At 37.0% G+C, this 27,059-nt stretch overlaps 1 protein-coding gene across 4 annotated transcripts in view; it reads right to left on the bottom strand.

The window, feature by feature from the left end:
* Nucleotides 1-9,445: 9,445 nt before the first annotated feature.
* The window catches only part of LOC139984291 (uncharacterized), a 57,729-nt gene continuing 40,115 nt past the window's right edge, over nucleotides 9,446-27,059 (bottom strand). For all 4 annotated transcript variants that reach the window (XM_071998142.1, XM_071998140.1, XM_071998139.1 and 1 more), the window contains 6 exons: nucleotides 21,868-22,033; nucleotides 20,087-20,171; nucleotides 19,661-19,783; nucleotides 15,847-18,348; nucleotides 13,550-13,657; nucleotides 9,446-10,923 (listed from right to left, as the gene is read on the bottom strand). In XM_071998142.1, the coding sequence (XP_071854243.1) occupies nucleotides 10,831-10,923; nucleotides 13,550-13,657; nucleotides 15,847-18,348; nucleotides 19,661-19,783; nucleotides 20,087-20,171; nucleotides 21,868-22,033 (3,077 nt within the window). In that variant the 3' untranslated portion in view covers nucleotides 9,446-10,830. The remainder of the gene's footprint in view (nucleotides 10,924-13,549; nucleotides 13,658-15,846; nucleotides 18,349-19,660; nucleotides 19,784-20,086; nucleotides 20,172-21,867; nucleotides 22,034-27,059) is intronic.

The following is a 27,059-nucleotide window of genomic DNA, read 5'->3' as shown; positions in this document are numbered from 1 at the left end:
GGCACTGCTACATCTCAGCAGTGGCGCGTAGCCAGCCATCACGGCTTAGTTTAGTTTAGTTTAGTAGAAAAAAGGATCAGGAGGGACACTTAAGTCCCCCATCAAGGACCCTATAAAGAGAGGGGAAAAACTGAAGACACAAACACTCAGACCCGATTACAATGCTTAAAGTGCTTGCCCAAAGCATTCTTAAACCCATTGACACTACTTGCAAGTACAACTTTCTCAGGCAAACCATTCCACTCATTCACAACCCTATTAGAAAAAAAGTTATGCCGAATATTAATCCTACTATGCGACTTTTGAAGTTTAAGACAATGACCTCTAGTACAACTACTGTTTGCAAACATGAAAAAGTCGGTAAAGGATAAATTGTCGAAACCATACACAATCTTGAAAACCTGGATCAAGTCCCCACGTAACCTCCTAAGCACCAGTGTTGTGAGATTCAACAGTTGTAACCGCCTATAGGCAAAGTGAGAGGCAAAGTGAAACCTTTGTCCCCATTTTATCAGTCAGGAAATATAATTAATGCCAGCTGTATCGACATGACCTTTCCTAAAACCATATAGCCTTTACTCTCTGTTACGATTCGATTTAAAAGGGGGAGGGGGTGTACAACAGTTGGCTGAGGAAGTTTTGTTTTGGTACCAGGTTTACGTGCAAAAAGGTGCTATCAATTCGATAATGTAAACTACATTGTGTGTTCTTGCTCCATGTGTAATAAAATCTAAGGCCCATGGGAGGTAGTTTAGGTTTTGGGGAGGGTACGTGGTGGCACATATCCCAATTATCGCCCAGTGGCTAAAAGTCTCTGTATATATTGCCGATGGAAGACATTTTCAAGTACATACTAGTAGGCTATATGTGACTAGGTATTTCATATCTCTATATATTATAACATATTTCTTTTTCCTTTGTAATTTAATTATTGCCATGCCAGTGTTGTCCCTGATTTTTTCTGAGGTAATGTCCCCTTCTTCTCTGGCCACGCCACTGCCTCAGCATGTAATTTCAGATTGGAAATTATAAACCAGTGGATTAAAGAATCACCAGCCCTATACTTAAACTGTGAGTGTAATAGAAAAATGTATTCACCGTAAAATGGCATCGATCTTGTGTTCATTGATCTTTACAATTACTACTTTTACGACAGCGAAGAGTACTCAGTGGTCAGCCCATGCTCAGTGGCTCTCCGTTTGCCGATAGGACGATTCTTAATCCTCAGTGGTGACTGGTGGCAGAGTTGTCAAGATATTTAACTCAAGAAAATGTTAAAATGTCTGGAATGCTGCTTTACACCGGTACTTAGCCTAATGTTTGTTCAACAACTTCAGCAAACTGGCAGAGTAATATTCAATATGAGCAATTCACCGCACTAGCACAAGATCATTTTGTCCACAAAGTAAGCAACATGTCACTTTCTTTTGTCAGTATCATAAAATTCAAAGATAAGAAAACTTCAGAATCATTCGCTTTTTTCTTCATTATCTGAACTGAAGCTGGTGAACTATACTGTTATTGGCTATTGGTCTACTTCAAAACAAGGAGTCCACATCAAATATATGTTGGCCTTCACCACACAAGAGAAGTTTTTTAATTCATATTTGAGTTACTGTATCCTCATAATAAGAATAAGAACCACACAGAATTTACAAACTTGATACGTTATAGTTTTCACTAACTCCCCTAACAATATCAGACTTCGTTTGATATGGGAAAGATGACAATTATGAGATGCATTAAATTGTATCCATTAACAATATCATACTTCGTTTGATATGGGAAAGATGACAATCATGAGATGCATTAAATTGTATCCACTAACAATATCAGACTTTGTTTGATATGGGAAAGATGACAATGATGAGATGCATTAAATTGTATCCACTTACAATATCAGACTTCGTTTGATATGGGAAAGATGACAATTATGAGATGCATTAAATTGTATCCACTAACAATATCAGACTTCGTTTGATATGGGAAAGATGACAATGATGAGATGCATTAAATTGTATCCACTTACAATATCAGACTTCGTTTGATATGGGAAAGATGACAATTATGAGATGCATTAAATTGTATCCACTAACAATATCAGACTTCGTTTGATATGGGAAAGATGACAATGATGAGATGCATTAAATTGTATCCACTTACAATATCAGACTTCGTTTGATATGGGAAAGATGACAATCATGAGATGCATTGAATTGTATCCACTTACAATATCAGACTTCGTTTGATATGGGAAAGATGACAATCATGAGATGCATTAAATTGTATCCACTTACAATATCAGACTTCGTTTGATATGGGAAAGATGACAATGATGAGATGCATTAAATTGTATCCACTTACAATATCAGACTTCGTTTGATATGGGAAAGATGACAATTATGAGATGCATTAAATTGTATCCACTAACAATATCAGACTTCGTTTGATATGGGAAAGATGACAATTATGAGATGCATTAAATTGTATCCACTAACAATATCAGACTTCGTTTGATATGGGAAAGATGACAATGATGAGATGCATTAAATTGTATCCACTTACAATATCAGACTTCGTTTGATATGGGAAAGATGACAATTATGAGATGCATTAAATTGTATCCATTAACAATATCAGACTTCGTTTGATATGGGAAAGATGACAATGATGAGATGCATTACATTGTATCCATTAACAATATCAGACTTCGTTTGATATGGGAAAGATTACAATTATGAGATGCATTAAATTGTATCCACTTACAATATCAGACTTCGTTTGATATGGGAAAGATGACAATGATGAGATGCATTAAATTGTATCCATTAACAATATCAGACTTCGTTTGATATGGGAAAGATGACAATTATGAGATGCATTAAATTGTATCCATTAACAATATCAGACTTCGTTTGATATGGGAAAGATGACAATCATGAGATGCATTAAATTGTATCCATTAACAATATCAGACTTCGTTTGATATGGGAAAGATGACAATTATGAGATGCATTAAATTGTATCCATTAACAATATCAGACTTCGTTTGATATGGGAAAGATGACAATCATGAGATGCATTAAATTGTATCCATTAACAATATCATACTTCGTTTGATATGGGAAAGATGACAATTATGAGATGCATTAAATTGTATCCACTTACAATATCAGACTTCGTTTGATATGGGAAAGATGACAATGATGAGATGCATTAAATTGTATCCATTAACAATATCAGACTTCGTTTGATATGGGAAAGATGACAATTATGAGATGCATTAAATTGTATCCATTAACAATATCAGACTTCGTTTGATATGGGAAAGATGACAATCATGAGATGCATTAAATTGTATCCACTTACAATATCAGACTTCGTTTGATATGGGAAAGATGACAATCATGAGATGCATTAAATTGTATCCATTAACAATATCAGACTTCGTTTGATATGGGAAAGATGACAATTATGAGATGCATTAAATTGTATCCATTAACAATATCAGACTTCGTTTGATATGGGAAAGATGACAATTATGAGATGCATTAAATTGTATCCATTAACAATATCAGACTTCGTTTGGTATGGGAAAGATGACAATCATGAGATGCATTAAATTGTATCCATTAACAATATCAGACTTCGTTTGATATGGGAAAGATGACAATTATGAGATGCATTAAGTTGTATCCATTAACAATATCAGACTTCGTTTGATATGGGAAAGATGACAATCATGAGATGCATTAAATTGTATCCACTTACAATATCAGACTTCGTTTGATATGGGAAAGATGACAATTATGAGATGCATTAAATTGTATCCATTAACAATATCAGACTTCGTTTGGTATGGGAAAGATGACAATCATGAGATGCATTAAATTGTATCCATTAACAATATCAGACTTCGTTTGATATGGGAAAGATGACAATTATGAGATGCATTAAATTGTATCCATTAACAATATCAGACTTCGTTTGATATGGGAAAGATGACAATCATGAGATGCATTAAATTGTATCCACTTACAATATCAGACTTCGTTTGATATGGGAAAGATGACAATTATGAGATGCATTAAATTGTATCCATTAACAATATCAGACTTCGTTTGATATGGGAAAGATGACAATTATGAGATGCATTAAATTGTATCCACTAACAATATCAGACTTCGTTTGATATGGGAAAGATGACAATTATGAGATGCATTAAATTGTATCCATTAACAATATCAGACTTCGTTTGATATGGGAAAGATGACAATTATGAGATGCATTAAATTGTATCCATTAACAATATCAGACTTCGTTTGATATGGGAAAGATGACAATGATGAGATGCATTAAATTGTATCCACTAACAATATCAGACTTCGTTTGATATGGGAAAGATGACAATTATGAGATGCATTAAATTGTATCCACTTACAATATCAGACTTCGTTTGATATGGGAAAGATGACAATTATGAGATGCATTAAATTGTATCCATTAACAATATCAGACTTCGTTTGATATGGGAAAGATGACAATTATGAGATGCATTAAATTGTATCCACTAACAATATCAGACTTCGTTTGATATGGGAAAGATGACAATTATGAGATGCATTAAATTGTATCCATTAACAATATCAGACTTCGTTTGATATGGGAAAGATGACAATTATGAGATGCATTAAATTGTATCCATTAACAATATCAGACTTCGTTTGATATGGGAAAGATGACAATGATGAGATGCATTAAATTGTATCCACTAACAATATCAGACTTCGTTTGATATGGGAAAGATGACAATTATGAGATGCATTAAATTGTATCCACTTACAATATCAGACTTCGTTTGATATGGGAAAGATGACAATTATGAGATGCATTAAATTGTATCCATTAACAATATCAGACTTCGTTTGATATGGGAAAGATGACAATTATGAGATGCATTAAATTGTATCCACTAACAATATCAGACTTCGTTTGATATGGGAAAGATGACAATGATGAGATGCATTAAATTGTATCCATTAACAATATCAGACTTCGTTTGATATGGGAAAGATGACAATGATGAGATGCATTAAATTGTATCCATTAACAATATCATACTTCGTTTGATATGGGAAAGATGACAATTATGAGATGCATTAAATTGTATCCACTTACAATATCAGACTTCGTTTGATATGGGAAAGATGACAATCATGAGATGCATTAAATTGTATCCATTAACAATATCAGACTTCGTTTGGTATGGGAAAGATGACAATTATGAGATGCATTAAATTGTATCCACTAACAATATCAGACTTCGTTTGATATGGGAAAGATGACAATCATGAGATGCATTAAATTGTATCCATTAACAATATCAGACTTCGTTTGATATGGGAAAGATGACAATTATGAGATGCATTAAATTGTATCCACTTACAATATCAGACTTCGTTTGATATGGGAAAGATGACAATTATGAGATGCAGTGAAGTTCTCTTCTAAGACTTCAATGTTTTGTCGACATATTTTCTCCATGACGAGTGGGCCAGCCTGCCTGTTGTGATGAGGCAATGACAAATTTATGTCCCCATTTTAAGTCAAGAAATTAAAATCACATAAAGGCTGTACCTTCTCTTACGCTGCAATAATTGTAATGGAAAATTACAACTAAAATGCTCATCCTACAGCCCAGTTGGGTGAAAACACCACTCTCACTATAATTTATCAAGAACAAACATTTTGTGTCTACACAATGTATATCAACATATTAAGTAGTATTCCTGTTTATATACCACATACATTATAATCACTTTGTTTGTATATATTCAGGCACGCAGTCAGAGAGGGTGAGGTGGGGGTGGGGGGGTCAAAATTTGGCAGACTTCCATCCTGGGGGAGGGGTCTCCTCTTATTTGAGAAGCCTTTCGGTATTAAGGGGCATTAGATGGAAAATGTTGCCATTTGTTCCATCAGTTTGACTACACGTGTCGTGTGTAGTACTTTCAAATGTTGACAGTGCGTGTGACTGTGTGTGCGTGTTTGGGTCCGTGTTTGCATTTGTCTGCGTGTTAGTGTGTGTGTTATCTAAGCCATTTGGAAGAGAGTAAAGAAATATATGATACATTGACGTTTCTGGTTACTCCTATTTTATTGATGACAATATTTACAAGATTTCTGGGTTCTATGTTTTATTATATTTCTTCGTACTTTTAACTGGGTTTCCTGTTAACATATTATATATTGACACAATATTTACAGGGTTTCTGGGTTATATGTTTTATTATGTTTCCTCATATGATCCACCTTTTCCTGTTAACATATTTTATACATTGACCAATATTTACAGGGTTTGGGGGTTCTGTGTTTTATTATGTTTCTTCATATGATCCACCTTTTCCTGTTAACATATTTGATATATTGACACAATATTTACAGGGTTTCTGGGTTATATGTTTTATTATGTTCCTGTAGATGATCCAACCTTAACTGTGTATCTGGGTACTTTATTTTACATTTCAACAGGTGACACCACATTAGGAATGTTATGGAGCATGATTTGTTGTACTATAGAAGCAAAGTAACATCATTTCTAGATAAATTAGACAAAAGTGTTCCTGTGATTGTGTCCTAACATACAAGATCTCATGGCAAATGGTGCAAATATTGATTTTGGACACTCACAGAGGCACAACAACATGCTCAGGCATACATGCACCATGTTTAAGTGCATGAGACTTGAAGTTATGAGTTAACAACACACATTTCTGAACCCTTGACCTTATAAACTTGAGATATTACATTAATGTGATCAGTGGTGTAGGAAGGTACTTTTGAGTGGGGGGGGGGGGCTGAAAACTGATGGCCGGCCTGGGGGAGGGGTCTAAGGGGAGGGGGTATCCCCCTCCCCTTGGAATTTTTTGCATTTCCAGGTGGCCTCAGATGCAATTTGGTGCAATATAGCACACTTCAACACCCACTCCATTTTGTAAAGAATTTTGCATTTTCACCTGGCCTTAGATGCAATTTGGTGCTTCAAATGAGATTTTTTTCTCATTTGGAAATGAAAAAGGGGTTTTCTGACTTGCTGAGCGGGGGGGCGGGGACATACTCACAACAACTCATACCAAGGGACATACTCACATCAAAAGATGTCAACAACTCATACCAAGGGACATACAACAAAAGATGTCAACAACTCATACCAACAACTCATACCAAGGGACATACTCACAACAAAAGATGTCAACAACTCATACCAAGGGACATACTCACAACAAAAGATGTCAACAACTCATACCAAGGGACATACAACAAAAGATGTCAACAACTCATACCAACAACTCATACCAAGGGACATACTCACAACAAAAGATGTCAACAACTCATACCAAGGGACATACTCACAACAACTCATACCAAGGGACATACTCACAACAAAAGATGTCAACAACTCATACCAAGGGACATACTCACAACAACTCATACCAAGGGACATACTCACAACAAAATATGTCAACAACTCATACCAAGGGACATACACACAACAACTCATACCAAGGGACATACTCACAACAAAAGATGTCAACAACTCATACCAAGGGACATACTCACATCAAAAGATGTCAACAACTCATACCAAGGGACATACTCACATCAAAAGATGTCAACAACTCATACCAAGGGACATACTCACAACAACTCATACCAAGGGACATACTCACAACAAAATATGTCAACAACTCATACCAAGGGACATACACACAACAACTCATACCAAGGGACATACTCACATCAAAAGATGTCAACAACTCATACCAAGGGACATACAACAAAAGATGTCAACAACTCATACCAACAACTCATACCAAGGGACATACTCACATCAAAAGATGTCAACAACTCATACCAAGGGACATACTCACATCAAAAGATGTCAACAACTCATACCAAGGGACATACTCACAACAACTCATACCAAGGGACATACTCACAACAAAATATGTCAACAACTCATACCAAGGGACATACACACAACAACTCATACCAAGGGACATACTCACATCAAAAGATGTCAACAACTCATACCAAGGGACATACTCACATCAAAAGATGTCAACAACTCATACCAAGGGACATACTCGCAACAAAAGATGTCAACAACTCATACCAAGGGACATACAACAAAAGATGTCAACAACTCATACCAACAACTCATACCAAGGGACATACTCACAACAAAAGATGTCAACAACTCATACCAAGGGACATACTCACAACAAAAGATGTCAACAACTCATACCAAGTGACATACTCACAACAAAAGATGTCAACAACTCATACCAAGGGACATACTCACAACAACTCATACCAAGGGACATACTCACAACAACTCATACCAAGGGACATACTCACATCAAAAGATGTCAACAACTCATACCAAGGGACATACTCACAACAAAAGATGTCAACAACTCATACCAAGGGACATACTCACAACAACTCATACCAAGGGACATACTCACAACAAAAGATGTCAACAACTCATACCAAGGGACATACTCACAACAACTCATACCAAGGGACATACTCACAACAAAATATGTCAACAACTCATACCAAGGGACATACACACAACAACTCATACCAAGGGACATACTCACAACAACTCATACCAAGGGACATACTCACATCAAAAGATGTCAACAACTCATACCAAGGGACATACTCACAACAACTCATACCAAGGGACATACTCACAACAAAATATGTCAACAACTCATACCAAGGGACATACTCACAACAACTCATACCAAGGGGCATACTCACATCAAAAGATGTCAACAACTCATACCAAGGGACATACTCACATCAAAAGATGTCAACAACTCATACCAAGGGACATACTCGCAACAAAAGATGTCAACAACTCATACCAAGGGACATACAACAAAAGATGTCAACAACTCATACCAACAACTCATACCAAGGGACATACTCACAACAAAAGATGTCAACAACTCATACCAAGGGACATACTCACAACAAAAGATGTCAACAACTCATACCAAGTGACATACTCACAACAAAAGATGTCAACAACTCATACCAAGGGACATACTCACAACAACTCATACCAAGGGACATACTCACAACAACTCATACCAAGGGACATACTCACATCAAAAGATGTCAACAACTCATACCAAGGGACATACTCACAACAAAAGATGTCAACAACTCATACCAAGGGACATACTCACAACAAAAGATGTCAACAACTCATACCAAGGGACATACTCACATCAAAAGATGTCAATTGGACTAAAGAAGAAATCTTATCTCCATTAAGGATGTGACCTATCAATGTCAAATAAATGCTTCTTACATTAATGGTGCTTCCTAAAGTTCTCTAAATAAGGAAAGAGTGAATGACAGCTTCAATTTACTTTAATTCAAACTACAAGCAAAATAGAACTAAAATGTTATGTTTATATTTATAACTTGATGAATTGGCAAAGAAACTGATGAAGAAATAAATTATTTGTAAAGAAATGACTATTGTATACAAAAATACAAATAATGCAAATACATTCCATCTGATGACTTGTTTGAAATTTAAAACTGCAGTAAGCAAACAAGGACATACCCACATGCAATAAACATATTACCCGCAGAGTCCCACATGCAATTAACATATTACCCGCAGAGTCCCACATGCAATTAATATTACCCGCAGAGTCCCACATGTAATTAACATATTACCGCAGAGTCCCACATGCAGTAAACATATTACACGCAGAGTCCCACATGCAATTAACATATTACCCGCAGAGTCCCACATGTAATTAACATATTACCCGCAGAGTCCCACATGTAATTAACATATTACCGCAGAGTCCCACATGCAGTAAACATATTACACGCAGAGTCCCACATGCAATTAACATATTACCCGCAGAGTCCCACATGTAATTAACATATTACCCGCAGAGTCCCACATGTAATTAACATATTACCCGCAGAGTCCCACATGTAATTAACATATTACCCGCAGAGTCCCACATGTAATTAAAATATTACCCGCAGAGTCCCACATGTAATTAACATATTACCCGCAGAGTCCCACCACCAAGGTAGGCAAACTCATCATTGATATGAGCAATTGATCACTAGTATCTCTAGTATATCACTAGGTATCACTAATAGATCAATAGGTAAATTACTAGTACCAATGCTGTATGCCAAGGTTAGGCACATTATGTGATATACTACTCAATATAGTCAATACTACATAGACTAGTTGACAATACCTTTGGCTGCTTAGCAATTAACATATTCTTGTACACATACTCAGCTAGTTATATACAAGCCACAGCTGTTTGTCAGAGCTGTCAGAGTGGGAATGTCAAAGGCCTACAAGTACAACTGGTAGGATACTATAAAGGACACAGCCTTGCACAACTAAAGCAATAGTAGAGATGTAGTTAATAACATATAAATATATTATTGAGAGTGAGTACACTACTATCACCTAACCAGGCAGGAGTACTGCCAGTACTTCTTACTCAATGATACTACACTAGATTGGACACTGCTCTACATAGCAACAGCATTAGTCAATGTAGTGAATTTCAACTCAGGTTAATGTTAATATGAAGCAAATAACACTGTACAGTCTGACTGCGGATGTTCACACTGTCTGCTCCTTTCTGTGGGATTGTACAGTAGAGTATTGAACATGGCCCATGTTACCATGTGTGTAGATGGTAGAAACAGCTGAGGAATCTAACTACAGAGTTACCAATTGATAAAATAATAGACTCAAAAGCAATGGAACTGGATTGCTCTGATGATACCATTTCTGCCAGCGACAAGAAGCCATTTACGGGAACGGTAGTTAGGACTCCATACAAGCTGCAGGAAGAAACAGAAGAAACCTTTACATATAACATAAAGTATTACATAATCATTCAGGTCACTAGTACATGAAACATAGCAATGATACAGTATTACATAATCAGTCAGCTCACTAGTACATGATACATAGCAATGATACAGTATTACATAATCAGTCAGCTCACTAGTACATGACACATAGCAATGATACAGTATTACATAATCATTCAGGTCACTAGTACATGAAACAGTGTTACATAATCATTCAGCTCACTGGTACATGAAACAGTGTTACATAATCATTCAGCTCACTGGTACATGAAACAGTATTACATAATCAGTCAGCTCACCGTGTACATGATACAGTATTACATAATCAATCAGCTCACTAGTACATGATACATAGCAATGATACAGTATTACATAATCATTCAGCTCACTAGTACATGATACAGTATTACATAATCAGTCAGCTCACTAGTACATGATACATAGCAATGATACAGTATTACATAATCAGTCAGCTCACTAGTACATGATACATAGCAATGATACAGTATTACATAATCAATCAGCTCACTAGTACATGATACAGTATTACATAATCAGTCAGCTCACTAGTACATGATACAGTATTACATAATCATTCAGCTCACTGGTACATGACACAGTATTACATAATCAGTCAGCTCACTGGTACATGATACATAGCAATGATACAGTATTACATAATCAATCAGCTCACTAGTACATGATACAGTATTACATAATCATTCAGCTCACTGGTACATGATACAGTATTACATAATCATTCAGCTCACTGGTACATGACACAGTATTACATAATCATTCAGCTCACTGGTACATGATACATAGCAATGATACAGTATTACATAATCAGTCAGCTCACTAGTACATGATACATAGCAATGATACAGTATTACATAATCAATCAGCTCACTAGTACATGATACATAGCAATGATACAATATTACATAATCAGTCAGCTCACTAGTACATGATACATAGCAATGATACAGTATTACATAATCAGTCAGCTCACTAGTACATGATACATAGCAATGATACAGTATTACATAATCAGTCAGCTCACTAGTACATGATACATAGCAATGATACAGTATTACATAATCAATCAGCTCACTAGTACATGATACAGTATTACATAATCAGTCAGCTCACTAGTACATGATACATAGCAATGATACAGTATTACATAATCAGTCAGCTCACTAGTACATGATACATAGCAATGATACAGTATTACATAATCAATCAGCTCACTAGTACATGATACAGTATTACATAATCAGTCAGCTCACTAGTACATGATACAGTATTACATAATCAGTCAGCTCACTAGTACATGATACAGTATTACATAATCAGTCAGCTCACTGGTACATGATACATAGCAATGATACAGTATTACATAATCAATCAGCTCACTAGTACATGATACAGTATTACATAATCAGTCAGCTCACTAGTACATGATACAGTATTACATAATCATTCAGCTCACTGGTACATGATACAGTATTACATAATCAGTCAGCTCACTAGTACATGATACATAGCAATGATACAGTATTACATAATCAATCAGCTCACTAGTACATGATACAGTATTACATAATCAGTCAGCTCACTAGTACATGATACAGTATTACATAATCAGTCAGCTCACTAGTACATGATACAGTATTACATAATCAATCAGCTCACTAGTACATGATACAGTATTACATAATCAGTCAGCTCACTAGTACATGATACAGTATTACATAATCATTCAGCTCACTGGTACATGATACAGTATTACATAATCAGTCAGCTCACTAGTACATGATACATAGCAATGATACAGTATTACATAATCAGTCAGCTCACTAGTACATGATACATAGCAATGATACAGTATTACATAATCAATCAGCTCACTAGTACATGATACAATATTACATAATCAGTCAGCTCACTAGTACATGATACAGTATTACATAATCAGTCAGCTCACTAGTACATGATACAGTATTACATAATCAGTCAGCTCACTAGTACATGATACAGTATTACATAATCATTCAGCTCACTGGTACATGATACAGTATTACATAATCAGTCAGCTCACTAGTATATGATACATAGCAATGATACAGTATTACATAATCATTCAGCTCACTAGTACATGATACAGATCAATATTTCAAAAAGGACCATTACAACCTAAATTTTTGGTTACTGTAATATTGTGCAGTTTCAAATTTATATTTTTTCTAGTAAGTTTAAGGCTTGTAAGCTAGCACAGCCTAACCATGCCCCTCCTCCCCCACTGTATAATTACTGCATAGAAAGGATCTGCTCAGCTGCACAATTAATTTAAATTGAAAGGAATGTCACTACCACTGAGCTTTTCTGTTAGGTAGTGTACAGGCTTCCTTACTTGACAAATGGTGACATCTCCTTGTTTACAAGCATAACGCTCAGTTCACACATATAGTTACCTTAGCGACAGCGTTCTAATATGCAATTCACATATATATTACCGTGTTACAGTATTCAAATAAGGAATTCAAACTTATAGTTACCATAGTGATATGGAGTTCTCCCATATATTTACCTTAGTGACAGCATTCAGAGGATATTCCTCTGAGGACTTTTGAATATCCAGATGTTTGGTCAGAACCATCTTAGACGAAGTTTTCCAAGACTCACTCAGAAAATACCTCTGCAAACGAAACACAAGTTGGGAAATTATCACTCAATTTCCATTTATTTAATCAATGGTAATGTTTGGTGGTTTGACTGAAAGAAAGAGTTTTGTTATCAATGCTACTGTTTTGGTGGTTTGACTGTATGATAGTGTTTTGTCATCAATGTACCTGTTATAGTGGTTTGACTGTATGACAGTGTTTTGTCAACAATGTACCTGTTTTGATGGTTAGACTGTATGACAGTGTTTTGTATCAATGTACCTGTTTCGGTGGTTTGACTGTATAACAGTGTTTTGTCATCAATGTACCTGTTTTTGGTGGTTTGACTGTATGACAGTGTTTTGTATCAATGTACCTGTTTAGGTGGTTTGACTGTATGATAGTGTTTTGTCATCAATGTACCTGTTTTTGGTGGCTTGACTGTATGACAGTGTTTTGTATCAATGTACCTGTGATAGTGGTTTGACTGTATGATAGTGTTTTGTCATCAATGTACCTGTTATGATGGTTAGACTGTATGACAGTGTTTTGTCATCAATGTACCTGTTATGGTGGTTTGACTGTATGACAGTGTTTTGTCATCAATGTACCTGTTATGGTGGTTTGACTGTATGACAGTGTTTTGTCATCAATGTACCTGTTATGATGGTTAGACTGTATGACAGTGTTTTGTCATCAATGTACCTGTTATAGTGGTTAGACTGTATGACAGTGTTTTGTCATCAATGTACCTGTTATGGTGGTTTGACTGTATGACAGTGTTTTGTCATCAATGTACCTGTTATGATGGTTAGACTGTATGACAGTGTTTTGTCATCAATGTACCTATTATAGTGGTTTGACTGTATGTCACTGTTTTGTCATCAATGTACCTGTTTTAGTGGTTTGACTGTATGACAGTGTTTTGTCATCAATGTACCTGTTATAGTGGTTTGACTGTATGACAGTGTTTTGTCATCACTGTACCTGTTATGGTGGTTTGACTGTATGACAGTGTTTTGTATCAATTTACTGTTATGGAGGTTTGACTGTATGACAGTGTTTTGTCATCAATGTACCTGTTATAGTGGTTAGACTGTATGACAGTGTTTTGTCATCAATGTACCTGTTATGGTGGTTTGACTGTATGACAGTGTTTTGTCATCAATGTACCTGTTATGGTGGTTTGACTGTATGACAGTGTTTTGTATCAATGTACCTGTTATAGTGGTTTGACTGTATGACAGTGTTTTGTCATCAATGTACCTGTTATAGTGGTTTGACTGTATGACAGTGTTTTGTCATCAATGTACCTGTTTTGATGGTTAGACTGTATGACAGTGTTTGTATCAATGTACCTGTTATAGTGGTTTGACTGTATGACAGTGTTTTGTCATCAATGTACCTGTTATAGTGGTTTGACTGTATGACAGTTTTGTCATCAATGTACCTGTTATAGTGGTTTGACTGTATGATAGTGTTTTGTCATCAATGTACCTGTTATGGTGGTTTGACTGTATGACAGTGTTTTGTCTTCAATGTACCTGTTATGGTGGTTTGACTGTATGACATTGTTTTGTATCAATGTACCTGTTTTGATGGTTTGACTGTATGACAGTGTTTTGTCATCAATGTACCTGTTTTGATGGTTTGACTGTATGATAGTGTTTTGTATCAATGTACCTGTTTTGATGGTTTGACTGTATGACAGTGTTTTGTCATTAATGTACCTGTTATGATGGTTTGACTGTATGACAGTGTTTTGTCATCAATGTACCTGTTATGATGGTTAGACAGTATGACAGTGTTTTGTATCAATGTACCTGTTTTGATGGTTTGACTGTATGACAGTGTTTTGTCATCAATGTACCTGTTTTGATGGTTTGACTGTATGATAGTGTTTTGTATCAATGTACCTGTTTCGGTGGTTTGACTGTATGACAGTGTTTTGTCATCAATGTACCTGTTATGGTGGTTTGACTGTATGATAGTGTTTTGTATCAATGTATCTGTTATGGTGGTTAGACAGTTACAATGTGACTGTTTAGGTGCTTTGACTATATGCCAGTGTCTTGTTATCAATGAACCTGTTTCAGTGGTTATATGACAGTGTCTTGTTATCAATGAACCTGTTTCAGTGGTTATATGACAGTGTCTTGTTATCAATGTACCTGTTTCAGTGATTATATGACAGTGTCTTGTAGATTAGATTCTGCACACTTACCTCAAAGTAATCTCTGTATATCACACACTTCTCTGCGACAGCGCTCTCATATTTCTGTCTGTATCTTTCAATTTTTGATCTCAGATTATCTGCTTTGTCATCTTCTCCCATCTTCCAGTTTAGTCTCTGTGTGTCTTTTGAGTAATCACCCAGAATATCCTTCATGTTAAATTCTTTATCTTCAATACAAAGTTTCTTTTCCAGTGGATATTGCATTTGACTTAATTGCTTCCTCTTTGGAGTCATTGATCCTTTCTTTGTCATGGACTCATCCTTGGCTTGCTTTCCCTGCAAATTCTCCAAGGAATCTTCCAGTATAGTACGGCAAGAGAGCATTAAGTTGTCAATTTTATGCCGCAGTTGTCCAGGGTCAGCATCAGGGTTTTCTGTGTTTATCTTTTCATGTTTCTGGCTTTGGTTGTTCAGTGATGTTCCATTTTCCTGGTTAGATATCAATATCCTTTCATCTTTCATCTTTTCATATTTCCTCCTGCCAATGACTGAATTAGTATTATCTTCATCTTCGTTGGGATGAAGTTGGTTTACAGCATCAGCTGCTTGATATGTCAATTCCTCTTCATTACTCTCTTCATCTTCTGGTTCATTCTCTACAATTTCATCATCTTCATCAGATAGTAACTTATTCCACCTCTTTCCTATCTCAGTCCTTAGTGGATCTTCCTTACTTTCATGCATATGACTTAAATTTTCCATTTGTTCACTAACATGAATAGACTCCATGGCTTCTATAACATCCTTTTGGGATGCACTGTCCACATTATCATGAGGTATGTTACTATGAGGGTAAGTAAGGTCTCCATCACCCTGCTGCAACCTATCTTGCTCCTCCACAGACTCCCTGGCTTCTGTAACATCCTTTTGGGATGCACTGTCCACATTATCATGAAGTACGTTACTATGAGGGTAAGTAGGGTCTCCATCACCCTGCTGCAACCTCTCTTGCTCCTCCACCACAGACTCCCTGGCTTCTGTAACATCCTTTTGGGATGCACTGTCCACATTATCATGAGGTATGTTACTATGAGGGTAAGTAGGGTCTCCATCACCCTGCTGCAACCTCTCTTGCTCCTCCACAGACTCCCTGGCTTCTATAACATCCTTTTTTGAAGCACTGTCCACATTATCATGAAGTATGTTACTATGAGGGTAAGTAGGGTCTCCATCACCCTGCTGCAACCTCTCTTGCTCCTCCACAGACTCCCTGGCTTCTATAACATCCTTTTTTGAAGCACTGTCCACATTATCATGAAGTATGTTACTATGAGGGTAAGTAGGGTCTCCATCACCCTGCTGCAACCTCTCTTGCTCCTCCACCACAGACTCCCTGGATTCTGTAACATCCTTTTGGGATGCACTGTCCACATTATCATGAGGTATGTTACTATGAGGGTAAGTAGGGTCTCCATCACCCTGCTGCAACCTCTCTTGCTTCTCCACAGACTCCCTGGCTTCTGTAACATCTTTTTGGGATGCACTGTCCACATTATCATGAAGTATGTTACTATGAGGGTAAGTAGGGTCTCCATCACCCTGCTGCAACCTCTCTTGCTCCTCCACCACAGACTCCCTGGATTCTGTAACATCCATTTGGGATGCACTGTCCACATTATCATGAGGTATGTTACTATGAGGGTAAGTAGGGTCTCCATCACCCTGCTGCAACCTCTCTTGCTCCTCCACAGACTCCCTGGCTTCTGTAACATCCTTTTGGGATACACTGTCCACATTATCATGAGGTATGTTACTATGAGGGTAAGTAGGGTCTCCATCACCCTGCTGCAACCTCTCTTGCTCCTCCACAGACTCCCTGGCTTCTGTAACATCTTTTTGGGATGCACTGTCCACATTATCATGAAGTATGTTACTATGAGGGTAAGTAGGGTCTCCATCACCCTGCTGCAACCTCTCTTGCTCCTCCACCACAGACTCCCTGGATTCTGTAACATCCATTTGGGTTGCACTGTCCACATTATCATGAGGTATGTTACTATGAGGGTAAGTAGGGTCTCCATCACCCTGCTGCAACCTCTCTTGCTCCTCCACAGACTCCCTGGCTTCTGTAACATCCTTTTGGGATGCACTGTCCACATTATCATGAGGTATGTTACTATGAGGGTAAGTAGGGTCTCCATCACCCTGCTGCAACCTCTCTTGCTCCTCCACAGACTCCCTGGCTTCTGTAACATCCATTTGGGATGCACTGTCCACATTATCATGAGGTATGTTACTATGAGGGTAAGTATGGTCTCCATCAACCTTTTGAAACCTTTCAATTGACACATTTCTCTCTTCAAAGTCAATCAATGGTGGTAGTATTGCACTGTTATTACTTTTTAGACAGTTGTCTTTGGTTTCTAGGATAACCTGATTCAGCTCCTCCTTCAAATTCTCCTCATTAACTTCCCCATCTTTCATACTTTCATATGTGTGCTTCATCTGCAGTATTGCAGATTTATTCTCCATAAGTATGTGGGTTACAACCTGCAGAAAACAAATTGTGGTTATTACTGGTAAGTTTATTATTCTGTGTGAGTAAACCAACAACAACAAAATCATTGGGAAATTATATAAGAAAAGAGTTGAAAAGAGCAAATAAATTTAAGCTAGAACAGGATTGGAACCAGTGACCTGAAGATAACAAATCCTGTGCTATACCAACTTAGCTATTCAGTCATGAGTTGGAAGCAGCCCATGTAGGGATATAAGGGTGAGGATAATAGAATAGGAACCAGTGACCTGAAGATAACAAATCCTGTGCTATACCAACTGAGCTATTCAGTCATGAGTTGGAAGCAGTCCCTGTAGGGATATAAGGGTGAGGATCATAGAATTGGAACCAGTGACCTGAAGATAACAAATCCCGTGCTATACCAACTGAGCTATTAAGTCATGAGTTGGAAGCAGTCCCTGTAGGGATATAAGGGTGAGGATCATAGAACTTGATGATAACAAATCCTGTACTATACCAACTGAGCTATTCAGTCATGAGTTGGAAGCAGTCCCTGTAGGGATATAAGGGTGAGGATCATAGAATTGGAACCAGTGACCTGAAGATAACAAATCCTGTGCTATACCAACTGAGCTATTCAGTCATGAGTTGGAAGCAGTCCCTGTAGGGATATAAGGGTGAGGATCATAGAACTTGATGATAACAAATCCTGTGCTATACCAACTTAACTATTCAGTCATGAGTTGGAAGCAGTCCCTGTAGGGATATAAGGGTGAGGATCATAGAACTTGATGATAACAAATCCTGTGCTATACCAACTGAGCTATTCAGTCATGAGTTGGAAGCAGTCCCTGTAGGGTTATATGGGTGAGGATCATAGAATTGGAACCAGTGACCTGAAGATAACAAATCCTGTGCTATACCAACTTAACTATTCAGTCATGAGTTGGAAGCAGTCCCTGTAGGGATATAAGGGTGAGGATCATAGAACTTGATGATAACAAATCCTGTACTATACCAACTGAGCTATTCAGTCATGAGTTGGAAGCAGTCCCTGTAGGGATATAAGGGTGAGGATCATAGAATTGGAACCAGTGACCTGAAGATAACAAATCCTGTGTTATACCAACTGAGCTATTCAGTCATGAGTTGGAAGCAGTCCCTGTAGGGATATAAGGGTGAGGATCATAGAACTTGATGTGATTCAAGGAAACTTACATTGTTTTTATGGCATAACAGGTACAAGAATAGGGAGCTAGTATTTAGCTGGAAGTGATAGAAATCATGTCAATGAAGAGATTACAATAAAGTGAGGAAAGAACCTTAAAAGTCCAGCAGACTTACCGCAACCTTACTACGTGGCTTATAGATCCTCATCCCAGTATCTGCATTGTTCAATGTAATTGCAAGTTTACCATCTTCATCACCAGCTGCCACACATTGAATCCAATCAGATATGCTGATTGACTAAGGACAAAGAAAGCAATAGCATGAAAGACTTGCAGAGATCAAGGTGGGATGAGGGTCATGAAAGGATGGGGATGGAAGAGGGGAAGGAGAAGAGAGGAGAAGTGAGCAGGACAGGCAAAAATAATACTTAGCTGTCTTTCACAACCATGTTAACAAAGAGAGCAGTAATTGTACTCTGAACCATATTCTTATTGGTTCTATTCACACACAATTTGACTGAGATACAAGTTTATGTTTGAACTTTGAGTCTCTTCAAAGTCTACCAAGGGCATGCAATGAGAACAACAAGAATTTGCTTACCCAAATGATATCATGCAAGGGAAGTATAGTAGATCTATATTTCAGTAAGCCAGCATCAAGCATGTACACATTACAGCCTTTGGAACTGGAAAATCAGAAACAAAAGAAAGTAATATCGTGTTATAAACTTCAGTTCATAGTGTTACCATTGTGATCTGCCACATCATGCAACAATCTTCTGATATCAACATAATGTTCCCGCACAGTATACAACAATCTCCTGATATCAACATGTTCCCGCACAGTATACAACAATGTCCTGATATCAACATAATGTTCCCACACAGTATACAACAATCTCCTGATATCAACATAATGTTCCCGCACAGTATGCAACAATCTCCTGATATCAACATAATGTTCCCGCACAGTATGCAACAATCTCCTGATATCAACATAATGTTCCTGCACAGTATACAACAATGTCCTGATATCAACATAATGTTCCCGCACAGTATGCAACAATCTCCTGATATCAACATAATGTTCCCGCACAGTATGCAACAATCTCCTGATATCAACATAATGTTCCCACACAGTATACAACAATCTCCTGATATCAACATAATGTTCCCACACAGTATACAACAATCTCCTGATATCAACATAATGTTCCCGCACAGTATGCAACAATCTCCTGATATCAACATAATGTTCCTGCACAGTATACAACAATCTCCTGATATCAACATAATGTTCCCACACAGTATACAACAATCTCCTGATATCAACATAATGTTCCCACACAGTATACAACAATCTCCTGATATCAACATAATGTTCCCACACAGTATACAACAATCTCCTGATATCAACATAATGTTCCCGCACAGTATGCAACAATCTCCTGATATCAACATAATGTTCCTGCACAGTATACAACAATGTCCTGATATCAACATAATGTTCCTGCACAGTATACAACAATGTCCTGATATCAACATAATGTTCCTGCACAGTATACAACAATGTCCTGATATCAACATAATTTTCTGGCACAATATATGTGCAATGTCCTGATATCAACATTATGATCTGCCACATTATGCAAAAATGTCCTGATATCAACAGAATGTTCCCGCACAGTATACAACAATGTCCTGATATCAACATAGCATTCTGTCACACCATACAACAATGTCCTGATATCAACTATATGATCTGTCACACCATACAATAATGTCATGATATCATCAACATGTTTTGTCACACCAAACAACAATGTCCTGATATCACCAATATGATCTGTCACACCATACAACAATGTCCTGATATCAACATTATGTTCTGTCACACCATACAACAATGTCCTGATATCAACATTATGTTCTGTCACACCATACAATAATGTCCTGATATCATCAATATGATCTGTCCCACCATACAACAATGTCCTGATATCATAAACATGTTTTGTCACACCATACAATAATGCCATGATATCACCAATATGATCTGTCACACCATACAACAATGTCATGATATCATCAACATGTTCTGCCACATCATCCAACAATGTCCTGATATCATCAATATGATCTGTCACACCATACAACAATGTCCTGATATCAACATTATATTCGGTCACACCATACAACAATGTCCTGATATCATCATGATCTGTCACATTATACAATGTTTTTTCTTTAATATTATTTCTGTGAATGCATAGACATCCAATTACCACTTAGTTTTGTTCCTACAGAAACACAGTCATGTCATATTGCTGCTGCACCACTCTGAAGATGCTGCAGATGTTTTAATAATTCCCATAGTATTACCTTTCACTTGTCTTCTCTGTGGAAACAAAGCCAACATTATGATAGAGAGGCCAATGGCAGTCCACAGAAGTACAGTATGAAACATCATTAAGGGCACAGTCAGGGTTCCTTGTATCCCATATAGAGGTGAGTCTATCAGAACCAACCACTAACAGGTAGTGATCATCTGTGGACAAAATTAGAACATCAACATATTGTAGCGCAATTGACTTTTACAAAGTGACTTTCACAAACTTTTATAGTTCAAACACCATGTTGTCTGTGTGTAACAAAATGATAAACCAATTTGAGCCATTGCTGCTTGTCACAACAGTGCCATTCCATGTTGTCTGTGTGCAACAGATAATAAACCAATTTGAGATACTGTTGCTTGTCACAACAGTGCCATTCCATGTTGTCTGTGTGCAACAGGTAATAAACCAATTTGAGATACTACTGCTTGTCACAACACTGCCATTCCATGTTGTCTGTGTGCAACAGGTAATAAACCAATTTGATATACTACTGCTTGTCACAACACTGCCATTCCATGTTGTCTGTGTGCAACAGATATTAAACCAATTTGAGATACTGTTGCTTGTCACAACAGTGCCATTCCATGTTGTCTGTGTGCAACAGGTAATAAACCAATTTGAGATACTACTGCTTGTCACAACACTGCCATTCCATGTTGTCTGTGTGCAACAGGTAATAAACCAATTTGATATACTACTGCTTGTCACAACAGTGCCATTCCATGTTGTCTGTGTGCAACAGGTAATAAACCAATTTGATATACTGTTGCTTGTCACAACACTGCCATTCCATGTTGTCTGTGTGCAACAGGTAATAAACCAATTTGAGATCCTGTTGCTTGTCACAACACTGCCATTCCATGTTGTCTGTGTGCAACAGATAATAAACCAATTTGATATACTGTTGCTTGTCACAACAGTGCCATTCCATGTTGTCTGTGTGCAACAGATAATAAACCAATTTGATATACTGTTGCTTGTCACAACACTGCCATTCCATGTTGTCTGTGTGCAACAGATAATAAACCAATTTGATATACTACTGCTTGTCACAACACTGCCATTCCATGTTGTCTGTGTGCAACAGGTAATAAACCAATTTGATATACTGTTGCTTGTCACAACACTGCCATTCCATGTTGTCTGTGTGTAACAGGTAATAAACCAATTTGAGATACTACTGCTTGTCACAACAGTGCCATTCCATGTTGTCTGTGTGCAACAGGTAATAAACCAATTTGAGATACTGTTGCTTGTCACAACACTGCCATTCCATGTTGTCTGTGTGTAACAGGTGATAAACCAATTTGAGATACTGTTGCTTGTCACAACACTGCCATTCCATGTTGTCCGTGTGCAACAGATAATAAACCAATTTGATATACTGTTGCTTGTCACAACACTGCCATTCCATGTTGTCTGTGTGCAACAGGTAATAAACCAATTTGAGATACTACTGCTTGTCACAACAGTGCCATTCCATGTTGTCTGTGTGTAACAGGTAATAAACCAATTGGAGATCCTGTTGCTTGTCACAACACTGCCATTCCATGTTGTCTGTGTGTAACAGGTAATAAACCAATTTGAGATACTACTGCTTGTCACAACAGTGCCATTCCATGTTGTCTGTGTGCAACAGGTAATAAACCAATTTGATATACTGTTGCTTGTCACAACACTGCCATTCCATGTTGTCTGTGTGTAACAGGTGATAAACCAATTTGAGATACTGTTGCTTGTCACAACACTGCCATTCCATGTTGTCTGTGTGCAACAGATAATAAACCAATTTGATATACTGTTGCTTGTCACAACAGTGCCATTCCATGTTGTCTGTGTGCAACAGGTAATAAACCAATTTGATATACTGTTGCTTGTCACAACACTGCCATTCCATGTTGTCTGTGTGCAACAGATAATAAACCAATTTGATATGCTGTTGCTTATCACGACAGTGCCATTCCATGTTGTCTGTGTGTAACAGGTAATAAACCAATTTGAGATACTGTTGCTTATCACGACAGTGCCATTCCATGTTGTCTGTGTGCAACAGATAATAAACCAATTGGAGATACCGTTGCTTATCACGACAGTGCCATTCCATGTTGTATGTCTGTAACAGGTAATAAACCAATTTGAGATACCGTTGCTTATCACAACAGTGCCATTCCATGTTGTCTGTGTGCAACAGGTAATAAACCAATTTGATATACTGTTGCTTATCACGACAGTGTCCTCTTTCAGGTGATGGAATCTTGTCAGTAACTTCCAACATAAATATTCTCTTTGGAATCTGAAAATGATTTAGTTTAGTTTCATTCTGAAGAGAAATGAGCTTGGCCTCCTTCTCCAAGTTTATCATTTCCAAATTTGTGCAGACATGAAACAATTGTCTTATATCCAGCAAGGAAAACATTTGTTGCAATTGACAGAATCCATCCACTGCATTGCAACTAACTCCTAATGTAGACCACTTAACTAATACAGTAGATGGGCTCAAACCCATTCTTCACTTAAATGTTTGACAGTTAATAACCCATAAAGATAAATTTTCATTTGATTGACATCAAACCTGGGCAGTTTGACCACTGGATTTAACTTATCTATGGGTAATGCTTTGGTTCCCTTGACAAATTTTGACCCTGTTGACCTCAACAAAGTGAAGAGTCTGTCAAAGAGAGGCACAACGACTGAGATAACTTGCCATGTACTGTAACCAATGTCATGTGTCCGCCTGTATCATTTCCAAATGAGCTCTGAACTATATTGCATACTGCTTAAGACAGGGATCAGACTCAAAGAGCTTGGTTTATTTCTGGTTCCTCTACTTCCATTTACATGACTTATTTCTGGTTCCTCTACTTCCATTTACATTTATATCAATTGTATTATTTGCTGTTCAATTTTCTGTTCAACTGTGGTGAATTCAATTGTTACTCCTATGCACTGTTATGGTAGCATTCATATGGAATTGATATGGAATGTAGAAATAAATAATCTTCTTCTTCATATTGTTCCACTTGAAGACTGAATTGTTTAGATCAAGGTTGCGAAAGTCTGAGCAAGCCTCCACAAAAAATGCAGGTTAAAGCCACCTTCCGTTTGCCAGCTTATAGCATCATATAATCTTTGAACTTCCATTACTGCACACTTTCTTTTAACCCACTATCAGCTGACTATTGTTACCAACTTAGGTCAAAGTTAGATTTACCCCAAACAAAGAATATTTGTTTGAAAAATAATTCACTATTTCATTTAATAACTTTGTGAAATGACCTTGGACCTGTTACCATTGTACAACTGTTGTGCCCCTTCATCAACTGACCAACTGACACAAATTTTCATCCAGATCAGATTACACCATAGGAAAATAAGCATTTTAAAGGATTTAAAGTTGGATCTGCCTTGACCCCAAATGACATTGACCTACTTTATGTGTAAACGTAAGCAAAAGCCCCTATGATCTTGACTGAGCATATGGCCTGTAAGCAACATACTTTTAGGTACTGTTGACAGACAGACAGACAATAAATAGATAGATAGATAGATAGACAATAGATAGATAGATAGATAGACACTGTGTATTAGCTCCACTGGCTGTGCCAATTATGCTAACAATTAGATCATCAATGATATTGCAGCTAAATTCTTACACAATATGGTAGCATAGACACCATCAAGGATCTGAAAGTGTAACCCTTCTCTTAAATGGAGGACAGTTATAGAACTGATACAGTTAAGTAATCCAGTTAACTAATACAGTAATCTAATCCAACTTAATTCTTACACAATATGGTAGCATAGACACCATCAAGGATCTGAAAGTGTAACCAACTCTAAAATGGAGGACAGTTATAGAACTAATACAGTTAAGTTATCCAGTTAACTAATACAGTTAAGTAATCCAACTTAATTCTTACACAATATGGTAGTATAGCAAGTGTTGCAACCATCAAGGAACTGAAAGTGTAACCCTTCTCTTAAATGGAGGACAGTTATAGAACTGATACAGTTAAGTAATCCAGTTAACTAATACAGTTAAGTAATCCAACTTAATTCTGACACAATATGGTAGTATAGCAAGTGTTGCAACCATCAAGGAACTGAAAGTGTAACCTTCTCTTAAATGGAGGACAGTTATAGAACTGATACAGTTAAGTAATCCAGTTAACTAATACAGTGAGGTAATCCAACTTAATTCTTACACAATATGGTAGTATAGCAAGTGTTGCAACCATCAAGGAACTGAAAGTGTAACCCTTCTCTTAAATGGAGGACAGAACTATAGAACTGATACAGTTAAGTAATCCAGTTAACTAATACAGTTAAGTAATCCAACTTAATTCTTACACAATATGGTAGTATAGCAAGTGTTGCAACCATCAAGGAACTGAAAGTGTAACCCTTCTCTTAAATGGAGGACAGTTATAGAACTGATACAGTTAAGTAATCCAGTTAACTAATACAGTTAAGTAATCCAACTTAATTCTTACACAATATGGTAGTATAGCAAGTGTTGCAACCATCAAGGAACTGAAAGTGTAACCCTTCTCTTAAATGGAGGACAGTTATAGAACTGATACAGTTAAGTAATCCAGTTAACTAATACAGTTAAGTAATCCAACTTAATTCTTACACAATATGGTAGTATAGCAAGTGTTGCAACCATCAAGGAACTGAAAGTGTAACCCTTCTCTTAAATGGAGGACAGTTATAAAACTGATACAGTTAAGTAATCCAGTTAACTAATACAGTTAAGTAATCCAACTTAATTCTTACACAATATGGTAGTATAGCAAGTGTTGCAACCATCAAGGAACTGAAAGTGTAACCTTCTCTAAAATGGAGGACAGTTATAGAACTGATACAGTTAAGTAATCCACTTAACTCATACAGTTAGGTAATCCAACTTAATTCTTACACAATATGGTAGTATAGCAAGTGTTGCAACCACCAAGGAACTGAAAGTGTAACCCTTCTCTAAAATGGAGGACAGTTATAGAACTGATACAGTTAAGTAATCCAGTTAACTAATACAGTTAAGTAATCCAACTTAATTCTTACACAATATGGTAGTATAGCAAGTGTTGCAACCATCAAGGAACTGAAAGTGTAACCCTTCTTTAAAATGGAGGACAGTTATAGAACTGATACAGTTAAGTAATCCAGTTAACTAAT

Source organism: Apostichopus japonicus, chromosome 17 (assembly GCF_037975245.1).
Source record: "Apostichopus japonicus isolate 1M-3 chromosome 17, ASM3797524v1, whole genome shotgun sequence".
In the NCBI taxonomy this organism is placed as follows: domain Eukaryota; kingdom Metazoa; phylum Echinodermata; class Holothuroidea; order Aspidochirotida; family Stichopodidae; genus Apostichopus; species Apostichopus japonicus.
Note: the sequence above shows the minus strand (reverse complement) of the source record. Positions and strands in the feature narration are given on the sequence as shown.